Source organism: Malus domestica, chromosome 13 (assembly GCF_042453785.1).
Source record: "Malus domestica chromosome 13, GDT2T_hap1".
Lineage (NCBI taxonomy): Eukaryota > Viridiplantae > Streptophyta > Magnoliopsida > Rosales > Rosaceae > Malus > Malus domestica.
The window spans coordinates 29183934-29204074 of NC_091673.1; the positions used below are offsets into that span (position 1 = coordinate 29183934).

The 20141-nt window shown below is 36.8% G+C and overlaps 1 protein-coding gene across 6 annotated transcripts; it reads left to right on the top strand.

Annotated features, from left to right (window-relative positions):
• Window positions 1-3703: 3703 nt before the first annotated feature.
• LOC103454080 (BAG-associated GRAM protein 1) lies at window positions 3704-17781 on the top strand. Of its 6 annotated transcripts, none has more exons than XM_008393661.4 (18): window positions 3704-4144; window positions 5465-5512; window positions 5636-5733; window positions 5878-5953; window positions 6368-6496; window positions 6606-6652; window positions 7077-7206; window positions 7335-7451; window positions 12762-12791; window positions 12879-12978; window positions 15033-15139; window positions 15512-15649; window positions 15732-15836; window positions 16278-16424; window positions 16671-16724; window positions 17007-17070; window positions 17278-17339; window positions 17427-17781. In XM_008393661.4, the coding sequence occupies exons 1-18, from the start codon at window positions 3953-3955 to the stop codon at window positions 17547-17549; spliced, it is 1767 nt and encodes a 588-aa protein (XP_008391883.1). In that variant the 5' UTR covers window positions 3704-3952; the 3' UTR covers window positions 17550-17781. The 6 variants fall into 6 exon arrangements, with proteins under 6 accessions (XP_008391883.1, XP_008391884.1, XP_070666708.1 ...); XM_008393662.4 differs by having other exon boundaries at window positions 3748-4144; window positions 7083-7206; XM_070810607.1 differs by having other exon boundaries at window positions 3751-4144; window positions 5446-5512; window positions 7083-7206.
• The last annotated feature ends 2360 nt before the right edge of the window (window positions 17782-20141 follow it).

Here is a 20141-nt window from a genome sequence, read left to right on the forward strand (position 1 = left end):
TTAAAATTCGTGAAAATGAACAGGGGAAGAAAAATACAAGAGATAGCCTTCACAAATGCTGCTTAGGAGAAGTCTTAGTAGTCGGCGGAGCCACAGAAGGATGAGGTATCAGAGGTTGATCATTTGGAGCTTCACTACGCTGTACAGCCCCAGAAGACGAAGGCAAATGTTGTTGGAACAAACCCACAAACCTCTGATGATCAAGTAAAATCTGACCATCAGATTCCTGCATCTGGTCAATCTTCCTCTTCATGTTTGTAGCATAGTTATGTGCAACTGTTTATTCTAATGCTTGAGCTTATAATCTCTTGTTTGAGACTCATCACTTCAGCCGCCAATGATTCAACTTGACGAGTTCGAGCAAATAGACATTGGGCCATATTAGACACAGAACCCGCACACTGCACACTGAGAGCCAGAGAATCCTTAATAGCCAACTCATCAAACCGTTTGGAAAGTAGTCTGTTATCTTTGGGAGTGACAAGGTTCCGGGCCACCACCGCAACGGTCATATCATTCTTCATCACCGAATCCCCAACGGTAAGAGGACCAGTACGGGATATGAAGGATGGGCGCCATATTTTGTTTTGCTCGAGGACTAGCAAAAGCTAAGTATAGGGGAATTTGATAGGAGCATATTTATGTGACTTAGTTAGCTTGTTTCTTGGCATTTATGTTGTTAGTTTCTAGTTATTTTATTATTTTAAGCTATTTTCGTGTGTTTATAGGTCCAAAGGGCTAAAGTGGCAAGAAAGTGTATTTTGGGGCATTTTGGAGCAGTTTTGGGCTTGGAATGGATAGCACATGCATGGAGCAAGGTGGATGGACGAATTTGAAGACCAAAAGAGACTAGGAATGTGCTAAGAAGATGAAGGAATTAAGTCATGAAGGAGTGAAGAATTTGGAGCCATGTGTTCCCTTCCATGTCCCCTTGTTGCATCAAACTTTACCTTTCACTTTGTGTCATAACTTTCTCTTTACCTTTCACTTTGTGTCATCACTTTCCCTTTACCTTTCACTTTGTGTCATAACTTTCCCTTTCCCTTTGTGTCATAACTTTCTCTTTCCCTTTCACTTTGTGTCATAACCCTTCCTTGTCCCCTTTGCCTTTGCTTCTCCTATTAATAAAAGCCTTTGCCACACACCATTAGTTCTCACTTTTGTAATCGAACCATAGAAGCAATGCTCAAAAAGTATAATGCCACACATAAGGTTTTGACACCTTGTCTGTATCACAACATTTAAATTTACATTCCCTCAGCAACAATCGCTTGCTCCAAACGTTGTGTACTTTGCTCGAGGTATATTCATGATCCATTCCTTTTGCATATTGTTATTGGTTTTCTTCAAAATAGTTGGAGCAAGCAATTTATGTGCTCGAATCCAAATGTAGCAATGATCAAGGCTCGACTATCCATTTGCCATTGCGCCTCATGCATCATTGTGGTCTTGGGATTGAATGCAATCAAACCAAAGGTGAATAATTAAGAAAAGCATTCTATACCCCGTCAGTTGTTAGGAAAACACCTTTGTTATGTTGATGTTTGGAGCAATACTACTCTTGAATCATGTATGTTTCTTTCGTTGGCAAGAAATTTTGTTTTTGTATTTTTTATTGAGTCATACTCTCATCTAATATTATTAATTTTGATAATATCTTTAAATAAAAAGAAATTAAATTAGAATAATAATTTAGTCTGAGTCCTAGCAAACACCAAACTGGTGACAATGCTATTTTCATTATCCTGCTTCTTAGTCCGATACTGCACCAAACGCTTCATTAAGTTAGTCCAATTTAGTATAGTCTAAGCCAATTCAGCTTAGTCCCTGAAGCTAGTTTAGTCCAAAATAATCCGCTGCGACAAATACACCCTAACTAAATTAATGGAGACTAATCGCTTACACAAATCTATATATGAAGAGAGCACATACATACACTCTTCCGTCAACAAAGTCGATGATGACCACTTTTGAACGGAGACAAGTGTTAGTGAGCAAGGTGCTCTCTTAGAAAAGAGAAGTTGCATGGATGCATGTTAGGTTAGGGTGTGAGAGAGCACTGCAAGTTGTTTTCTCTTGAGCGATGTGACTTGTACCCTGAAGCTTAGGAGAACACAACACATACGATACAAGGAAGAGCAACAAGGAAAGCTAGCTAATACCAACGAAGCCATATATATATATGTGTGTGTGTGTGTGCGTGTGTAATTCGGATTTAGCAAGTACTATATTTATTCATTTAGGATCTATGTTTTATCCAGTGTTTAAATATCGGTATTGGTGAAAACATCGATGAACAAATTTGTGGAAATATCGATGGATATATCGAATATCAATAACAATATCTGTTGCCTTCGATTGAAGATGATGAAAATTTAAAATAAAACTTTAGGAATTGTCAAACATTGGTATGGATGAAATATAAGAGTTTATTCGATATTTAACAAACGTATTAGAAATATTGACGATATATATCGATTTTAACCTAAATTTAAGAGTTTATCCGATATGAAGTGAAGTTTAGGCTTCACCCCATTTCCTTACCTTTTTCTGATTTTTGAATATTTTCATAAAAATATCAATCGTGTCGAATAAATTTTAAACATTGGTTTTACCAAATCAGCACAAATCTGAAAGCCTAAAACAAAAAACCAAAAACAACTCTATGACAAAAACAACGCTTAGTATTAAAATTGTCTCAGCACTCCTTCTACGACAAAATCAACGCTTCGTAAAATTCAACAAGCAATATTGCTGCAATTGGCTGAAACGAAGGTGTTTGGAATATGAAAATTGCTACTACAACATATCCATTTGATATGTCAAATACAGGTGGAGTGCCAAATACAACGTCTCCAACATTTGTTCCACCCGAAATGTTATGTTTAACGTGTAATTGATAGCAAAATGAGAGACGCTAAAATTGACACAATAAAATTCAGTCGTCATTTCAATTTTTTACACTAAATTAAGTAATGCGGGCATTACTCTTAACCGTCTATAATGTTGTCGTGTATTTGAATTTTATATTTTATATTCTACATTAGTTTTAGAATATGACATTTTTGACTGTAAACATGATTACCCTGTCCATCGTTTTATATAGGTGAGAAGGTTTATGATGCTACGATGGCTTTTTATATAATAAAAAATATGTTAATTTCTCTTCACTTATTTTTGTATTATTGACACAAGATCTTATTATAGGTTTCATCAGTGTTTAAATTATCGGTATTGATAAAATATTGATATGTAAATTTATAGAAATATTCGCGAATATATCAAATATTGATATTAATATTAGTTGCTTTCATCAAATAATCGAAATTTATAATGAAATTTTTAAGATTGTCAAGCATTAGTTTGAATGAAATATAAGAGTTTCTTTGTTTAAGAGATGTGTCAGAAATATCGACCATATCTATTTTTGACATAAATTTAAGAATTTCTTCAATATAAAGTGAAGTTTAGACTAACATTTCATATCCTTCTATGACTTTTAAAACATTTTTATGAAAATATCGACAACTTTGAAGAAATTTTAATTTGACATGAAATTGGGGACATATTGCAGGCGTTATTTACAAACCTCAGCTGTCTTTTACCAAAGCGCCCCCAGAAAGCGTTACAATCTCACCACTCAGAAGGACGTAACGCACCGTTATTACTACAAGGGTATTTTGTCAAGGGAACTCCGATGATCGAAGGGATTGAGACATATAAAATTAAACGCATTCAATTCAACCCAACGGTCCAACTTTGACTTCTCTCTCTACCCTCTCTCTCTAGGAAAAACTCCCTCTCGTCTTTTTTTTTGGTCTCAAATGCTGGCCGGTCGCCTGGTACAAATTCAAGTCATCGCCTCGCATGGCAGTTTTCCCAAACCCTGAAAACCCTAATCACCTCTTACTCGAAACCCTGTAATTTCTGATTCATTCAAAACTCCGACGCCATGATGGTTACGGTGTCGTTGGATTTCCTAGTCCCGTCCTTGTGGGAGATCAAGGTCACTGTGGCTGCCTCCGTCTTCGTCATCTGCGCTTACTGGTTTTTCACATTCAGAGGCAGCGGAGGCGGCTCTGCTGATCGCCCACTTTCCGATAATTCCGGTGCGTTTGGGGATGCCATAGATGACAAAGACAAGGTCGAATTCACTACTTTTTAGCGTTCATACGTGTGATTGATTTGATTTGATTTGATTCATTCTGCTATGAGGAATTCTGGGTTTTCATCGATAGTCCGGTTGGTTTAGTCCTTAGTTGTTTATAATTATGTCAATTGGGGTTTGAGGCAAGTCTTGATTTTAGTTTCGTGTTTTAACGTTTTATGTGGGTAATTTCGAGTTTCCATCAAGTAATTCTTTTGACATAGCACTGGTGGAATTTGGTTAGCTTTGTTGTAATCAGTTTTATGCATACAATTCGAGGTTTGTAGTAACTATTGACACTCTAGTGATCGAAAAAAGTCAGCTCAAAGTCATTTCTAATCTATCCTTGTGCGTTTCCCAACTTCAAATTTACGAATCCAGCGACCGCTCCTTTGATGGCGTTAACTGAAACCAAGGCAATCTAGCTTGTTATGTACATTATTTGCATTAGCTGGGTATAAAAGTGTCTTTGTCAAGGTACAGTGGAGCTTGCAGTAGCGAGCCCCTTTCAGATAGTCCTGTTTTGCAGCAGAATTTTATTTTTGGAAAACAAATAGAAGAAGCATATCATTATTTTGATTTTCGGATTAAAATTAACACCAGGAAAAGGTTTAGGTTTATGAAATAATCCCTTCCCTTGGGAATGAAAAACTTCATTTGTGGGTTTTGGATACCTATGGAAAAGGTCAAACACGAAGTAGTTTTCAGTTACAAAACATGCAGTGCATTAGGGAATGTGAAAACTCATTCTGAGCTTGATTTGATCAAACAAGTACAAACTTAATTTCAGTTTTTTCTCTCCGTTAATTATTTTTTTTTGCTGTTATTGTTATTTTACTATTATCATATTTGCATTTTTCTTTTCCAGTGTCCTTGATGCAAATTCACTGTGATTATAGGAAATAAGTTAGTGTGTCAGCGGACAAATGTGTAAAGAATCTAGTATTACCCTTCTGGTATAACTACATTGGAAGTTCTATTTGTTTATAATTGCTCTACTTGTTTAAAAACAAAACAAAGAGAAGCTTACTAAAGTAATGTTAGCCCCATGTACCTTCCTACACTTGTTGCAGCTACCTTTAGATTCTGTATTGTATGTGAGGGCTAATTATTAATCACAAGAAGTTTTTTTAGCGTAATAAATGTAAATCTTGATGTGATGACGGAACAAAATGATATTTTGGTTTTCTTAAGTGTATAGTCTTTATCCACTGTTTTTGAACATCCATTATGTTTGTGACATGCAGTTTCAAAGATAGCGGTTTCCTTGAGTAATTTTTAACTTGTTTGACATGCAGTTCTGCACTTATTTTGTAGATCCAGTTGAAAGGAGATCTTCAAAACAGTTCTGCATATCTAATCAAGGTATTTCATGATTGATTCTGGGGTTTGTACTTCAATTGATGAAGACTTGAATATAATCCATGTGCCTTATTTGTATATCTATTTAATTATTTATTTATGATGAGATGGTGCACTGGTTTCCAGCTGGAATTGTTGGCGGCTAAGAATCTCATTGGTGCAAACTTAAATGGGACATCGGATCCTTATGCTATGATCACTTGTGGAACAGAAAAGCGATTCAGGTTGCCTGATTTTGTGGTCTTGTACCGTGCCACTTTTTGTTTAATGATGGTTAAGAACAGACACGCGCACGCACACATACACACAATCATATACATATCTTATGTATCATGAGTATGTTTTATGTACTCTTCTTGCTAATGCAGTTCAATGGTCCCTGGTTCAAGAAATCCCATGTGGGGAGAGGAGTTTAATTTTTCTGTTGATGAGCTTCCGGTTCAGGTAGGCATCATGTTTTGTTATTTTTCTTCTTTTATTCCTAAAGTAGGTTCAACCTTACATAAAATACTTATCTTTGTTTTTCTAATAAGCTATACAGAAAAGCTGGTTCTAATATATCATTTTAAGAGTGCTGCGATTTCTGTGTGCCCTGCATTTAAATTAAAAGGCTAACCAATGCCTCTTGTCCTTCAGAGGGCTTTATTGATATTTTCAGGCTTGCTTATATGAACACTGATTTGTGGAAAATAATAGTGTTTATTATTTTTTTGTATGTATTGACAGCAGTATTATGTTCGTTGCATCTGAAACTGTATTTCCTTTTGTTTGGATTAAGCTGAGAATATTGATTTTGTAGTGATCTTTTTATGTAGGATTGGTATATTAAACTAATTTATTTTCCTACTGGCCTAGCAGATTAATGTGACAATATATGACTGGGATATAATATGGAAAAGCACTGTTCTGGGTTCTGTGACTGTTCCAGTTGAAACCGAGGGTCAAACAGGTGCAGTATGGTATACATTGGATAGCCCATCAGGGCAGGTAGTTGTTTTCTCTGCATATCATCTTTGGGTTTAGTTTTATCCTTCGTATGGCTATTAGTATTCTCACTATCCCTTATAAATTAAAATCTTTTTTTTTTGCTTGTCAGGTGTGTCTCCATATAAAAACAATAAAACTACCTGTTAACTCTCCAAGGTAGTCTTTTTGGACTATATTCCAAACTTTTTCTTTCAGTTTATCTTGAGAGCCGTTTATCTTATGTGTGCAACTTCAGGAGTTGAAGTCATCACTAGAGATTCTTGTGTGGATTCTATAGTCAAATAATTTTTCTTTTTATATCATGCCTGGAAATAAATATATTTCTCTGGGTTTCATGTGATTTTCTGTTATGAGATGATACTACATATTGGATTTCAATCATGTTCATAGTTTCACTTTTCCCTTAACTGCACATGATGTGACCACAATTTTCTTATGCTACGACAGCTCTTTTTCTTTTTTCTTTCTATGCATGCCTTGATTCAGTAGACTAGAACCTGAGTTAAAATATATTGCTGATGTTATTGTTGGTATCTGTAATTTATATTTCTTTATGATGTACTAATAACCATGAAATTAGTGGCAGGGCAATGAATGGCTATGCTGGAGCGAATGCTCGAAGAAGGGTACCTTTAGATAGACAAGGGCCTACGGTGGTTCATCAAAAGCCAGGGCCTCTGCAAACTATATTTAATTTACTTCCAGATGAGGTGGGTTGAGTGCACTAGTGTTTATATGTGGCACTCTTGATAACGTATATCTATTAGTATACATGTACATGATTGTTTAATTATCTGGGTAGTTCCAGTTTAAGGATTAATTTTGGTATCTGTTTCAGGTTGTGGAGAATAGTTATTCATGTGCACTTGAGAGGTCATTCTTGTATCATGGCCGTATGTATGTCTCTACATGGCACATATGCTTCCACTCTAATGTGTTTTCTAAGCAAATGAAGGTTAGGTTATCATTCCTTTCTTTTGAGCTTATCATAAATCATTATTTTTATATATCGTGGAGAAACTAACTTAAACATATTGATGGTATATCTGATTTCTAGTTTTCTCCTGTTTCTCATAATCTTTAATTTTTGTTAGTGGCTGCGCATATTCCTTTGGGAGCAGCCTCTCCATAAATGGGGGTAAGGCTAGCCGACATTCACCTCTCCCAAATCCTGCGTAAAGCGGGAGCCTTGTGCACTGGGCTGCGCATATTCCTATATAAACTAATTTGGATTCTATAACCATCTTATATATATATCCTTAGATTCACAAGGTCTTATTAATCTTTTCAGTGTCGTGGTGGTCAAACTTTTAAGCTATAATGTTCTTCTTACTCTTTTAAGTTATTCTCATTTTGTCAACTTTGGTGCATTTTAAGTTGTTACAAGAAGCACGATAAAAAATGTTTATGAAGTCATACAGAACTGCCTCTTTTGGCACACAGATAAGCTCAAAACAGGCTGCCGACCCTTGATAGGTTCAGAAAAGAGGATGTCTTTTTTTCTATCCTGCTCCTGAAATATCTGACAAATTTTGACAATTTTGATGGTTTCAGTAAAATTTTTGTGTGTTGGGTAAAAATCTTTCAGACTCAGTCAATGTGTAGAGAAATTTTGATGATTTTGTTTTATATTCCTTGCTGGAAGATCTGAAACCTGTTTTTTCAGTTGGGTTTCTTTCCATTAATGAAATGATGTGTTTGGTTTGTGGCTGTTTGACATATTGCATGGTGGTTTGACACTTTGTACATTTTTACAAACATGTTTATTTGATGCATAATTTGTTGAGTATTTTGCGGATTTAGTCCCTGAATTATCACCCAACTGGAACTTAAGTCCTGAAATATATTTTTTTTCAAAAAAATCAGTCCATAAAATCATTAAAAACTGCCAATTTAATCCCTACTATAAGACTCGAAGCTATTATATTCAATTTTCCGTCAACTTAAGTCACGTGACTTGCATGTGATAGCTTTTGAAGGGTAGATTGACAAATTTATAGTTTAAGAACTTATATTTCCGAAACATTAGAGTATGGAATTAACTTTGAAGGGTAAATTGGCTATTAGATTCACAATCTATATGCAACGTTAAGGTCTGATGGTCGAGAGAATGACAGCATTACCCTCTTAAGTGTGTCACGTGCAAGTCACATGACTTAAATTGACAAAAAATAGGATAGAATAGCTTCGATTCCTATAGTTGGGGCGATATTGGCAGATTCTTATGAGTTTAAGAGCTTAATTTTCTGAAAAAATAATTTAGGGACTTAATTTTCACTTGGATGAATATAGGGTCCTTTAACCTTTTATTTTTCTAATCTAATATAAAACATTTATGGACACAGAACATCTGGTTCAGAGGGTTTGCATTTGCAAGGGCTCAGTGTAAAACTTTTGATGAAGTAAAGATAAGTTTAAGCATTTGTGATACAAACAATTATATTGATTGGAGTAGTGAATTATATTGCTTTATTGGGGAGAGAAACGAGGATGGGGGAGCGATCTTGGATTTTGCAATGGCATATAATCTCTTCTTAGCCAACACCTTCTTTAAGAAGAGAGAAGAACATGTGATCACCTACAAAAGTGGGTCAGCAAAAATACAAAAAGATTTTCTTCTAATGAGGAAAGGGGATCGTATAACTTGTAAGGATTGCAAAGTTATACCGGGAGAGAGCTTGGCTAATCAACATCGCTTGTTGGTGATGGATGTACATATCAAAAGACAGAAAAAAGAACAAGACCTGGAAGTGCCCAAGGACTAGATGGTGGAATCTAAAAGGAGAAAAACAAGCCATTTTCAGAAAGAAAGTAATCACCCAATGCGTGTGGGATAGAGACGGGGAAGCTAGCCAAAGGTGGGATTCCATGGCTAGTTGTATCCGAAAAGTAGCAAAAGAGGTATTAAGAGAGTCCAAGGGCTTTGCTCCACACCAAAAGGAATCTTGGTGGTGGAATGAGGAGGGACAAACAAAGGTGAAGGCTAAGAAGGAATATTGTAAAGCCCTATACAAGGATAGGACTGATGAAAATGGTGAAAGGTATAGAATAGTGAAGCAGGATGCGAAGAAAGAATGTTGTAAAGCCCTATATAAGCGACTAGATACCAAAGAAGGAGAGTTGGATATCTATAAACTAGCAAAGAAGACAAGGGACCTAAACCAAGTGAGGTGCATCAAGGATGAGGATGGAAAAGTTCTTGCTACAGAGAACACGGTCAAAGACAGATGGAGAGTTTATTTTCAAATTTTTTCAATGGAGGACATGAAAGGAGTACTTCTTTGGAGGAGTAGAGTAACTCAAAAGAGTGTAGAAACTACTCCTTTTACCGCCAAATCAGGAAGGAAGAAGTGGTTGTAGCTTTGAAAAAGATGAAGCATAGAAAAGCAGTGGGCCCAGATGATATACCAAACGAAGTGGAAAGTCTTGGGAGAGACGGGTATAGCATGGCTCACAAACCTTTTCAATAGGATTTTGAAAACGTAGAAGATGCCAAATGAGTGGCGAAATAGCACTTTGGTGCCTATCTACAAGAATAAGGGCGACGTACAAAATTGCATGAACTAAAGGGGTACTAAGCTAATGAGTCATACAATGAAGCTCTAGGAGAGTCATTGAGCATAGATTGAGGCAAGAGACACGGGTTTCGGACAACCAATTCGGATTTATGCCAGGGCGCTCAACCATGGAGGCAATCTATTTCTTACAAAGATTGATGGAAAGATATAGAGATAGGAAAAAGGATTTACACATTGTCTTTATAGATTTGAAAAAAAGCGTATGATAGGGTCCCAAGAGACATTCTTTGGAGGATTTTAGAGAAGAAAGGACTACGAGTAGCATATATCCAAGCTATAAAGGATATGTATGATGAAGCAAAGACTGCCGTAAGAACTCATGAAGGACAAACCAAAAGCTTCCCCATAACTGTTGGGTTACATCAAGGCTTATCCTTAAGTCCTTACCTTTTTGCATTGGTAATGGATGAGTTAACGAGACATATTCAAGATGATATTCCTTGGTGTATACTTTTCGTAGACGATATAGTGTTGATAGATGAAACTCAGGAAGGGGTAAATGGGAAGCTTAACCTTTGGAGAGAAGTGTTGGAATCTAAAGATCTTCGCCTAAGCCGATGAAAGACAGAATATATGGAGTGCAAATTCAGTGCAAATGGAGGCCAAAATGAGTTAGGAGTGAGGATCGGAGATCAGGAAGTACCAAAGAGCGGCCGCTTTCGCTGCTTATGATATATCTTGCAAAAGAACGGATAATTAGATGGAGACCTCAACCATAGAATACAAGTTGGATGGATGAAGTGAAAGAGTGCATCCCACGTGTTGTGTGACCGCTGTATGCCACTGAAGCTTAAGGGAAAATTTTATAGGACGGCAATAAGGTCGACGATGCTGTATGGCACGAAATGTTGGACGGTGAAGCATCTAACACATACATAAAATGGGTGTAGTCGAGATGAGGATGCTTCGTTGGATGTGTGGGCACACAAGAAAGGATAAGATTAGGAATGATGATATCCGAGGTAAAGTAGGAGTGGCCGAAATTGAAGGAAAGATGTGAGAAAATCGGTTACGGTGGTTTGGACATGTGCAAAGAAGGCCTACTGATGCTCCGGTTAGAAGATGCGACTACGAGACAGAGGTCCAGGGCCGAAGGGGTAGAGGAAGACCTAGGAAAACTTTGGAAGAAACTCTAAGAAAAGACTTGAGAGTACTTGGATCTAACGGAGGACATGACACAGAACCGAGTGCAATGGCATTTTAGGATTCATATACCCGACCCCACTTAGTGGGAAAATGCTTTGTTGTTGTTTGTTGTTGTTGTATTGGCCAGACACTGCATCTATTATAGATACATTTTTCTAATATGAAAATGTAAAGTAAATAATGACTTGTCAAAGATTGTGCATAGGTATTTTTTTTATCATAAATGGTCCCTGAAATTGGGATCCCTCATCATTTTGGTCCCTGTAGTTGAAGATCGGTCAATGTCATCCCTGAAGTCACTAAAGCACATTAATGTTGTCCTTTTGTTTGAATTCCTTAAAAAGTTCTGTTTATGTGCTCACTTGGCGCACATGTAAGCTCAGTGTAAAACTTTTGATGAAGTAAAGATAAGATTAAGTATTTGTGATACAAAGAATTATATTGATTAGAGTACTGAATTATATTGCTTTATTGGCCAGACACTGCATCTATTATAGATACATTTTGCTAATATGAAAATGTAAAGTAAATAATGACTTGTCAAAGATTGTGCATAGGTATTTTTTATCATAAATGGTCCCTGAAATTGGGATCCCTCATCATTTTGGTCCCTGTTGTTGAAGATCAGTCAATGTCATCCCTGAAGTCACTAAAGCACATTAATGTTGTCCTTCTGTTTGAATTCCTTAAAAAGCTCTGTTTGTGTGCTCACTTGGTGCACATGTAAGTATATGATGCCACGTGGATTATCCACCAAACCCCACACCCCAACTTCCATCTCCCTCTCCGTCCCTCCCTTTTGACCCACCTTGACTCGTGATTTAATATTTTGGAGTAGTTTAAAAAAATCAGTAGCATAGCTGTGTTTTTTATAGTTCTCTAATATGTAATATGTTGGTTTTCTGTTTTTTTCTTTTTTTTTTTTTCACAAAAATATCTTTCAGGGGCATGACCTAAAAGTCCCCAATAACTATGTAATTGCTTCTATTATAGACTACTTTTTATTTATTTTATTTTTTTATTTCTTGATTCTTAGTCTTGAAAAGATAAAGATGCATGTCATTTGATTGATTTGTTGTTTAGTTGGTGTTAGAGGTGGTTTGGGAGTGAGGTGCTTAAAAAAAAAGCACCCATGAAAAAAAGCTGTGAGGGTTTTAGGTGTTTGGTAAACTAAAAAAAAGGGCTTATTTTGGAAGCTGCTGTGAGAATAAGCTGAAGCAGCTATTTGCAGCTTTGGAAAACTGGCTTTTTTTCAAAGCACACGAAGCTACAATGCTCTTTTAATGAAAAGACCCACTATCAGACCGTTTTTTTTTTTCCAAAAGCACTTTTACAAAAAAGTTTACCAAACACTCTGCTGATTTATTTCACAGCCGCTTATTCTCACAGCATAGATGCTTATTCTCACAGCAGCTTTTTTTCAAAGCAGAGTAATACCAAACCAGCCCTTAGTTTTGTTTCTATATGTTATTGATGGTTACCATCTATGTCGAGTATAATTGTTTCTTTAATATCGTCTGTGTTTATTTACTTTTTGACAGGTCATCATACCGTTTGGTGATATTGATGAGGTCTCTCTCTCTCTCTCTCTCTCTCTAAGGCCCCATTGTTGATATATTTTCAATGCTTAATCACTGGATTTTTTTGGGTTCATGAAGATCCGGAGGAGTCAGCATGCATTCATTAATCCTGCTATAACAATTATACTGCGCATGGGTGCTGGTGGGCATGGTGTACCTCCTTTGGGGAGTCCCGATGGTTAGTGATCGGTTCTAAATGCTCTGTTTTTACTTTAGACAGAACTTTTTTTTTCTTTGTTTCTATCATTCGATAGACTGAGTGGTGCATTGTTTTTACCAAAATAAAATATGGAGTTCTTCGCAAAAAAACAGTGTGAGGAGCTTCAGTTTTGCATTTCATTTCCTTTCTCTCTTTTTTTCTTGTTTCCCACTAAGTAGAGTTGAATTGGTCCTATTAAGTTGGGCTTAGAGCTTTGGAAATGTACTTGTTCAGAATGCAGATGTGAGGACAGTGCTTTGATTTATAGGTCGTCGCTAAATTGTGAATTTTTTTCCTAATCTTTAATATTTCTCATTTCAGCTTTCCATAAATATTGAATCATATGCATATGCATATGATGTAATCATTTGACCTGAGTTGCATGAAGCTTCTGTAAAAGTGCCTCTTCCAGTTTCTTGATTGCATGTAAGCTTTGCAGTGTCTTTTATTTTTGGTCTTCTTTTTTCCCCTATTTTCTCCCTTTGGTGTTTGTCCTGGATATATTTTTGTTTGTACTTGCATGTATGATCAGATTGATTCACAAGCATTTGGAATTTATCAAAAAGTATGTTCCCTTTTGTTACTATTGATAGTTAGTGGAATTTATAATTTACTCTTTCAATCATTTTTTATCCTTTTAATTTTGCTTTGCCTTTGTTTTCTTTGTTAGATTAAATGTAACTCTCCCTTGGTCCGGGCAAACAATGAATTTTTACTCTCTGTTAACAAAATTGCTTGAACTTTATGATTAGAACTTGAAATGAAAGAAAACACCCCTTCTGTGTCAAGTGTTTGAACTTTCCCATCAAACAGAGGCCAAGTGTACAGGCTACATTATAATCATCAATCTCCTGTACTAAATCTGGAAGTACGAAATGTTGGATACTTGTTTTATTTTAACTTATCCTCTGCTACATTTTTGTCACACTATGCCCTCTTTCGGTCTATTCCATTCAATCTCTGTTAAGTTGGCGTATGAGGCAGCTTGGGCCTAACTCTGGAAGTACTAAATGTCAGATACATATTTTATTTTAACTTATCCTCTGCTACATTTTTGTCACACTATGCCCTCTTTCAGTCTATTCCATTCAATCTCTGTTAAGTTGGCGTATGAGGCAGCTTTGGCCGAGTATTTAGGTCATTTGACGCTGATGTTGATGTTGCTAATTGGTAGCTGCCACATGGCATGGTGCGCCCACATCTCTCCATTTCTTTTTGTTTACTTACCTTCCTCATTCTCTTGGTAATTTTGACAACCATGGGGGTCTGGCCTCTGAGTGGAAAACCGAAGGAGTTGGGTGCTTAGGGCTGGGCTTGCAGGTTGCAGAATTTGTGGGTGGGCAGATCAGATTTGGGATTGATTGTTTGGGGGGTGCGGGGTGGGTGGGGTTTGGGGTCAGGTTGGAGAGTTGGTGCGTGGGCGGGTAAGATTTGAATTGATTGCAGTTCCAATGGTCGGCAGGTGGGATTGGACAGGTGGTGGTGGTGGATGTCAAGGAGAGGGATTGGGGGTTTGGGGTAGCTTGCGTGATTGCATTTGACATCGAGTGGGGGAGAAGGGTGAAGAAAAAGAGAGAAGTTGCGGCCAGAAGGTGGAGTGGGTGGTTGGGGTTATAGTCTTTAGGAACCTTTTTTTTTTCTTCAGTTTTTTGCTTTTTTGGTCAATCAGTTTTTTTCTTTTCAATCTGACTTCGTTTAGCTTTTTATAGGGCAAAGTGGGACAAACTGTGAGTTTTAGGGGGTTGAACAACGGTATATCAGTTTGAGGGGGCAAATTGACTAGTATCAGGGGCCAAATGAATAATTTAACTTTTACTCAATGACATGACAGTTGGTAAATGCCATCTGTTTTAACTAGTGGACATTCTTTTGTTGGTTAAAGTCTTGCACACTAGTATTTTGTTGACGTGTTATTTCATATGGATTATGGTCTTTATGTTCTTTATTCTTTCTATTCTGTTTTGCTATATGAGTATTTATACTGTTGAGAAGCACCATTATGATGAATTTATCTGTTAATGTGCCATTTTCAGGTAGAGTCAGATATAAATTTGCATCATTTTGGAACAGGAACCACGTGTTTAGAGGTCTATTGCGTGTAGAAAAGAATTACCATACAATGCTCGAAGCTGAGAAGAAGGTTGATAGCATGTATTTCATAAGTTATGATATTTTATATTAGCGATGATTATAATTTATAATGATGATTATGTTAGTGTTGCATAAGTTGGATGTGGATATTTAATCATGCTCTTTTTATATGGTGCAATAGAAGCACCATTGATGGGGTGACTGGAGTTATGTGGCTTTAAGTTGTTAACAAGTTCAATTTCAGTGGCTTTAGCATTTATAAGACCATGTTTACACATGCATTCTTTCAACATATATCTGGACGATTTTTAGCAGTAATACAACTCTTATATTTTCATATGTTATTTTTGTGGTAAATGTGAATTTCTATCTGTTTTGCTTGAATGGTTGGATGAAGAAATTTGTTTTTTCTGTTGTATAGGAAAAGGCAGAGTCAGCACTGCGTGCGCATAGCAGTTCTGTAAAAGGAAGTCAGGCTAAGATTCCTGAAAATATCATCCCCAAAACTGGAAAGCTTCAAGCTTTTATCAAGGAGGAAGCTGTAACCAGCATATACACTGTATGCATCATTCTCTTTCGTCTGCCAAGAGATTAGTTATTTTAATCAGTTATTATTTATTAATAAGCATTGCTTCTTCCAGGATGTTTTCCCGTGCACAGCTGAAAAGTTCTTCAATTTATTGTTGAGTGATGATTCAAATTATTTGCGTGAGTATCGTTCAGCACGAAAGGACACTAATCTTGTTGTAAGTGCCTTCTAATTTTAAACAGTGCAAGCTTAGTAATTCAGAATTTCATGCATGTATTTGTTGGGCCTTGGTTACAATCTTTACCAATCCCAATATTGATTCTGATGGTTTGCTCGGCCTGGGATTATGATTGGGTTTGTGGGTGGCAAAATGTTGTTCAAGGAGGGTTGCTATCTATCTACATCTTTTGTTGATTGTTAATGCGGGATATTTGGTGGTAGTGTAGTCTTTTTCAATCGATGAGACTAGTGGCTTCTGACGTACGAATTTCAAGTCTCATTTGTTGAATGAACATCTTGATAAAATATTGATGTATTTTTATTTCCTAAGATGCACATATTACTCATCGTTCTTTGTACTTTTATTTTTCTCTTAATGAAGGGTTTCCTATTGAAAGAAAGCAAAAGTCTGAAATTTCGTTTGTTTTGACATTTGCAGATTGGACAGTGGCATCCTGCAGAGGAGTATGATGGTCAAGTCAGAGAAATAACATTTAGGTGCATTTGTAACAGTCCTATGTGCCCTCCAGATACAGCCATGACAGAATGGCAGCATGCTGTTCTATCACCGGACAAGATAACACTGGTGCGACGAATTCTTTCTTCCTCTGCTTCGATTATGTTGTTTCCAGTGTTCCATATTCATAATATAAATATAGTAACATTCTTCGTATTTATATAGTAACATTATTGCAGTATCATCAGGCCTTTCTCATGCTTTCAGCTTTTTCATTCTGGTTTCTTTCAAATTTCCTTTGTTGTTCTGAAGCTGTTTGCTCTCAGTTTAAATATTTTCATTTCTTAATTTTTCGGAGTTTGTTCCTTGTTTAAGGTGTTTGAGACGGTGCAACAGGCTCATGATGTTCCATTTGGGTCTTATTTTGAGGTATCCAATACCTTGATGATTTTATTTTGAGGTTCAGTATCTTTTATTTTTTCTGGGATGATATGGTGCATGTGTAATACTCATTTTGAGGTTCAGTATCTTTTATTTTTTCTGGGCTGATATGGTGCATGTGTAATATTTTTGGAAGACTCAGATCGTTATTCCTGTCATTGAATTAAAGTCAGCTTATTGCATTATTAACATGAGACTTGATACTGATTAGCAATTTTTTTTTTTGTTATCTTTATCTAAATGTTTGTCAACGTTGAATCACTGTATCAGGTCCATGTTAGGTGGAGCTTGGACACTATAGATGAGAACTCATGTAATATAGACATAAAAGTAGGTAAGGTTTTAAAAATCCTCTTTGCTCCCATTAGACAGCAGTGTTAATATGCGTTATTGCTAATTACTTGTATAGTGAGATAGTTATGTTGTTGCTCCTGACGTAGTGGAGCTGGCGCATGAAACACATGAACGCTAGGCTGATACGTGTTGTTTTATCTTGGAATGTTTTGAAGAAAGTGGTTATGGGTTTTGCAACTTGTTACAGGTGTACATTTCAAGAAATGGTGTGTGATGCAATCCAAAATAAGGGCAGGGGCGATTAACGAGGTTTGTACCATGTTTTCTTGTCGTTTTAGTTGCGCACATTGCCTCAAGAATTGAATGGTCAGTAATAATTGTAGTCGTTCATTGCAGTACAAGAGAGAGATTGATCTGATGTTGGATATTGCCCGTTCATATATCATCAGGTCGAGTAGTTCAAATGGTGAGACTGACAAAGCCACGTCTTCACCCTCGGTAACTCGAGATAGTAGTTAATTTATATGTAATGTATGTCTATGTATTTTACCCCAAAAGAGAGACAAAAATGTGTATGTTGAGTCGAGTCGAATGAGAGCGTTAGTTAGATCTTGTTATACACAAATAAATAGGTTTGTCTTGTATGTTCCAGAGTTCCAGTGTAGCTACTGCAATGTGCTTCCTTTTGTTTTGTTCATTTTTATAATTTTGACATTTTATATCACAATTAAAGTACCAACTTTTCAGAAAATTACCAACCACATCCCATTACCTTTCGATTAATCGACAATTTGTGGGCCTTTACATTAGAATTGGATCCCATTCGGATCCACTTTAAGATTTCCACATCTTAGCTATTTATCGTGTATTAGGCGATCAGAAATTATTTAATTTTTTTTATTTAAAATTAAACACAAATTGTATCTGACGAAAAATTGCCGCATGATGAACAATGAACGGTTAGGATGTGGAGATTTCTAGAATCCCCACAAAATGAATTTGGCGAGGATCCTCTTCCCTTTACATTTATGCGCCTAAATGCATTTCCATTTTGCTCTCATGCACAACCCACGTGGCATCGGTGCAAGTGTGTAAAATTGTCGCCAGTCACGGTCATCGGTCTCAAAAAACTTCAAGTCACTGTTCATCAATAACCAAAAAGAAAAAGAGTAAATAAGTGCAACTTTTCCTCCAATTATATTTTGTGGTGTGAGTTTTAAGGATAAGTTTGGATTCATTTGGTTTGGTTTTTTATCGAAATTAGAAACTAAACCAAAATTACTATTCGATTCGGTTTTCACAGTTAGGTTTGGTTTTATTTTATTTATTTATTTTATTTTATAAATAATAAACATTTCAAATTTCAATATTAACAATTCCAGCTGCTTGTGGCATGTGCTCAATGCAAGGACATCTCACGGATAAGTGTCCTCAATTGATCGAGAATGGGGGGTGGGAATCTGCCAATGCCGTGGGTTTTGGGAGCCAAAACCAACCAAGGAGTGATCCTTTCTCTAATACATACAATCCAGGTTGGAAAGATCATCCAAATTTCAAGTGGAGGGAGCCCCAACAAACCCAACAACAAAGTGCATTTAGGCAGCAACCTCCGAGATTCTACGAAAGGCCATACGCACCCACACAGCCCCAAGCACAACCTGCCCAAACCAAATCAGGTTCGTCCATAGATAATGATCAAAAGTTTCAATTATTAACTTCTATGGCGCAGGGAATGCAAAATAGAGACAAAAAGGTGGATGAATTGGAGAAGCAAGTAGGGCAGATTGCGAAGTTCATGGGCCAATTTAGAGAGCAAGGCAAGTTGCCTAGTTCAACCGTTGTCAACCTGAAAGGAGGATTCGAATCTGCAAAGGCAATCATGTTGCGAAGTGGAAAACAGGTTGGAACAACCACACAACCATCTAAATAAATCAACCCCAAAAGAGGACGAGAAGTTGCAATTCGAGGAGGAGGAACAAGAGCAGGCCATGGAAAGGGTAGAACCACCCTTGCCGCAACCACCTAAACACCCTAATCAGTCCAACAAGGGTAAGGAGGTTCCAATTTCGATTATTTCTAACGATATTCCTCCAAATTTACCATTTCCTCGCAGATTTATGCAATCAAAGAAGGAGGAGGCTGAAAAGGACATCCTGGACACTTTTAGGAAAGTGCAAGTCAACATTCCACTCCTTGATGCAATTAAACAAGTTCCAAGGTATGCCAAGTTTTTAAAAGAACTTTGCACAACTAGGAAGAGAATTTAGAATAAAGAGGTTGTCAAGGTAAGCAAAAATGTCTCAGCTGTCTTGCAATGTAAACTGCCCCCTAAATGCAAAGATCCGGGTAGTTTTACAATTCGATGCGTTATTGGAAATACTAGATTTGAGCATGCCATGTTAGACTTAGGTGCATCCATTAATGTCATGTCATACTTTATTTATGCATCAATGAACTTAGGGGAATTGAAAAATGATGGAGTTATTATCCAATTGGCCGATCGTTCTAATGCCTATCCAAAGGGAGTTTTGGAAGACGTTTTGGTGTAGGTGAATCATCTTATCTTCCTAGCAAATTTCTATGTTCTAAAGATGGAAGATTCAAGCCATTCTTCCCCGTTGCCAATCTTGCTTGGACGACCATTCATAAAGACGGCTCGAACGAAGATTGATGTGTTTATAGGGACTTTGACCATGGAGTTTGATGGGGACATTATTAATTTTAATATTTCAGAAACCATTAGACATCCACTTGAAGACCATTCTTGCTTTTCGATTGACATAATTGATTCATTGGCGTAGGCATATTTTGATAATTTGAATGAGGACGCCCTTGAAACAACCATTGTACAAGGAATGGGAGTGAAAAATGAAGGGGCAAAATGCAAGGATACCCACAGCATGGATGAGGAGTTCCTTGCCGTGCCTACTTGTGAGGACAAGGCCGAGATACTTGTAGCCCTTGAAATATTGCCAAGTCATGTTGGTAAGTCTTCTAACCCACTTTCAATTCCCGTTTCTACTAATAAAATGCTTCCTTCAGTGATACAGCCACCTTCCCTTGAACTTAAACCGTTACCTAGCCATTTGAAGTATGTCTTTTTGGGGGATA

Bases quoted from the DNA above. Each gene is read 5' to 3' on its own strand.
- LOC103454080 (XM_008393661.4), top strand. From the start codon at position 3,953: ATGATGGTTACGGTGTCGTTGGATTTCCTAGTCCCGTCCTTGTGGGAG. The intron at 6,497-6,605 runs GTAGTTGTTTTC...TTTGCTTGTCAG, and splicing joins TGGATAGCCCATCAGGGCAG to GTGTGTCTCCATATAAAAAC. The intron at 16,425-16,670 runs GTGCGACGAATT...TCCTTGTTTAAG, and splicing joins CACCGGACAAGATAACACTG to GTGTTTGAGACGGTGCAACA.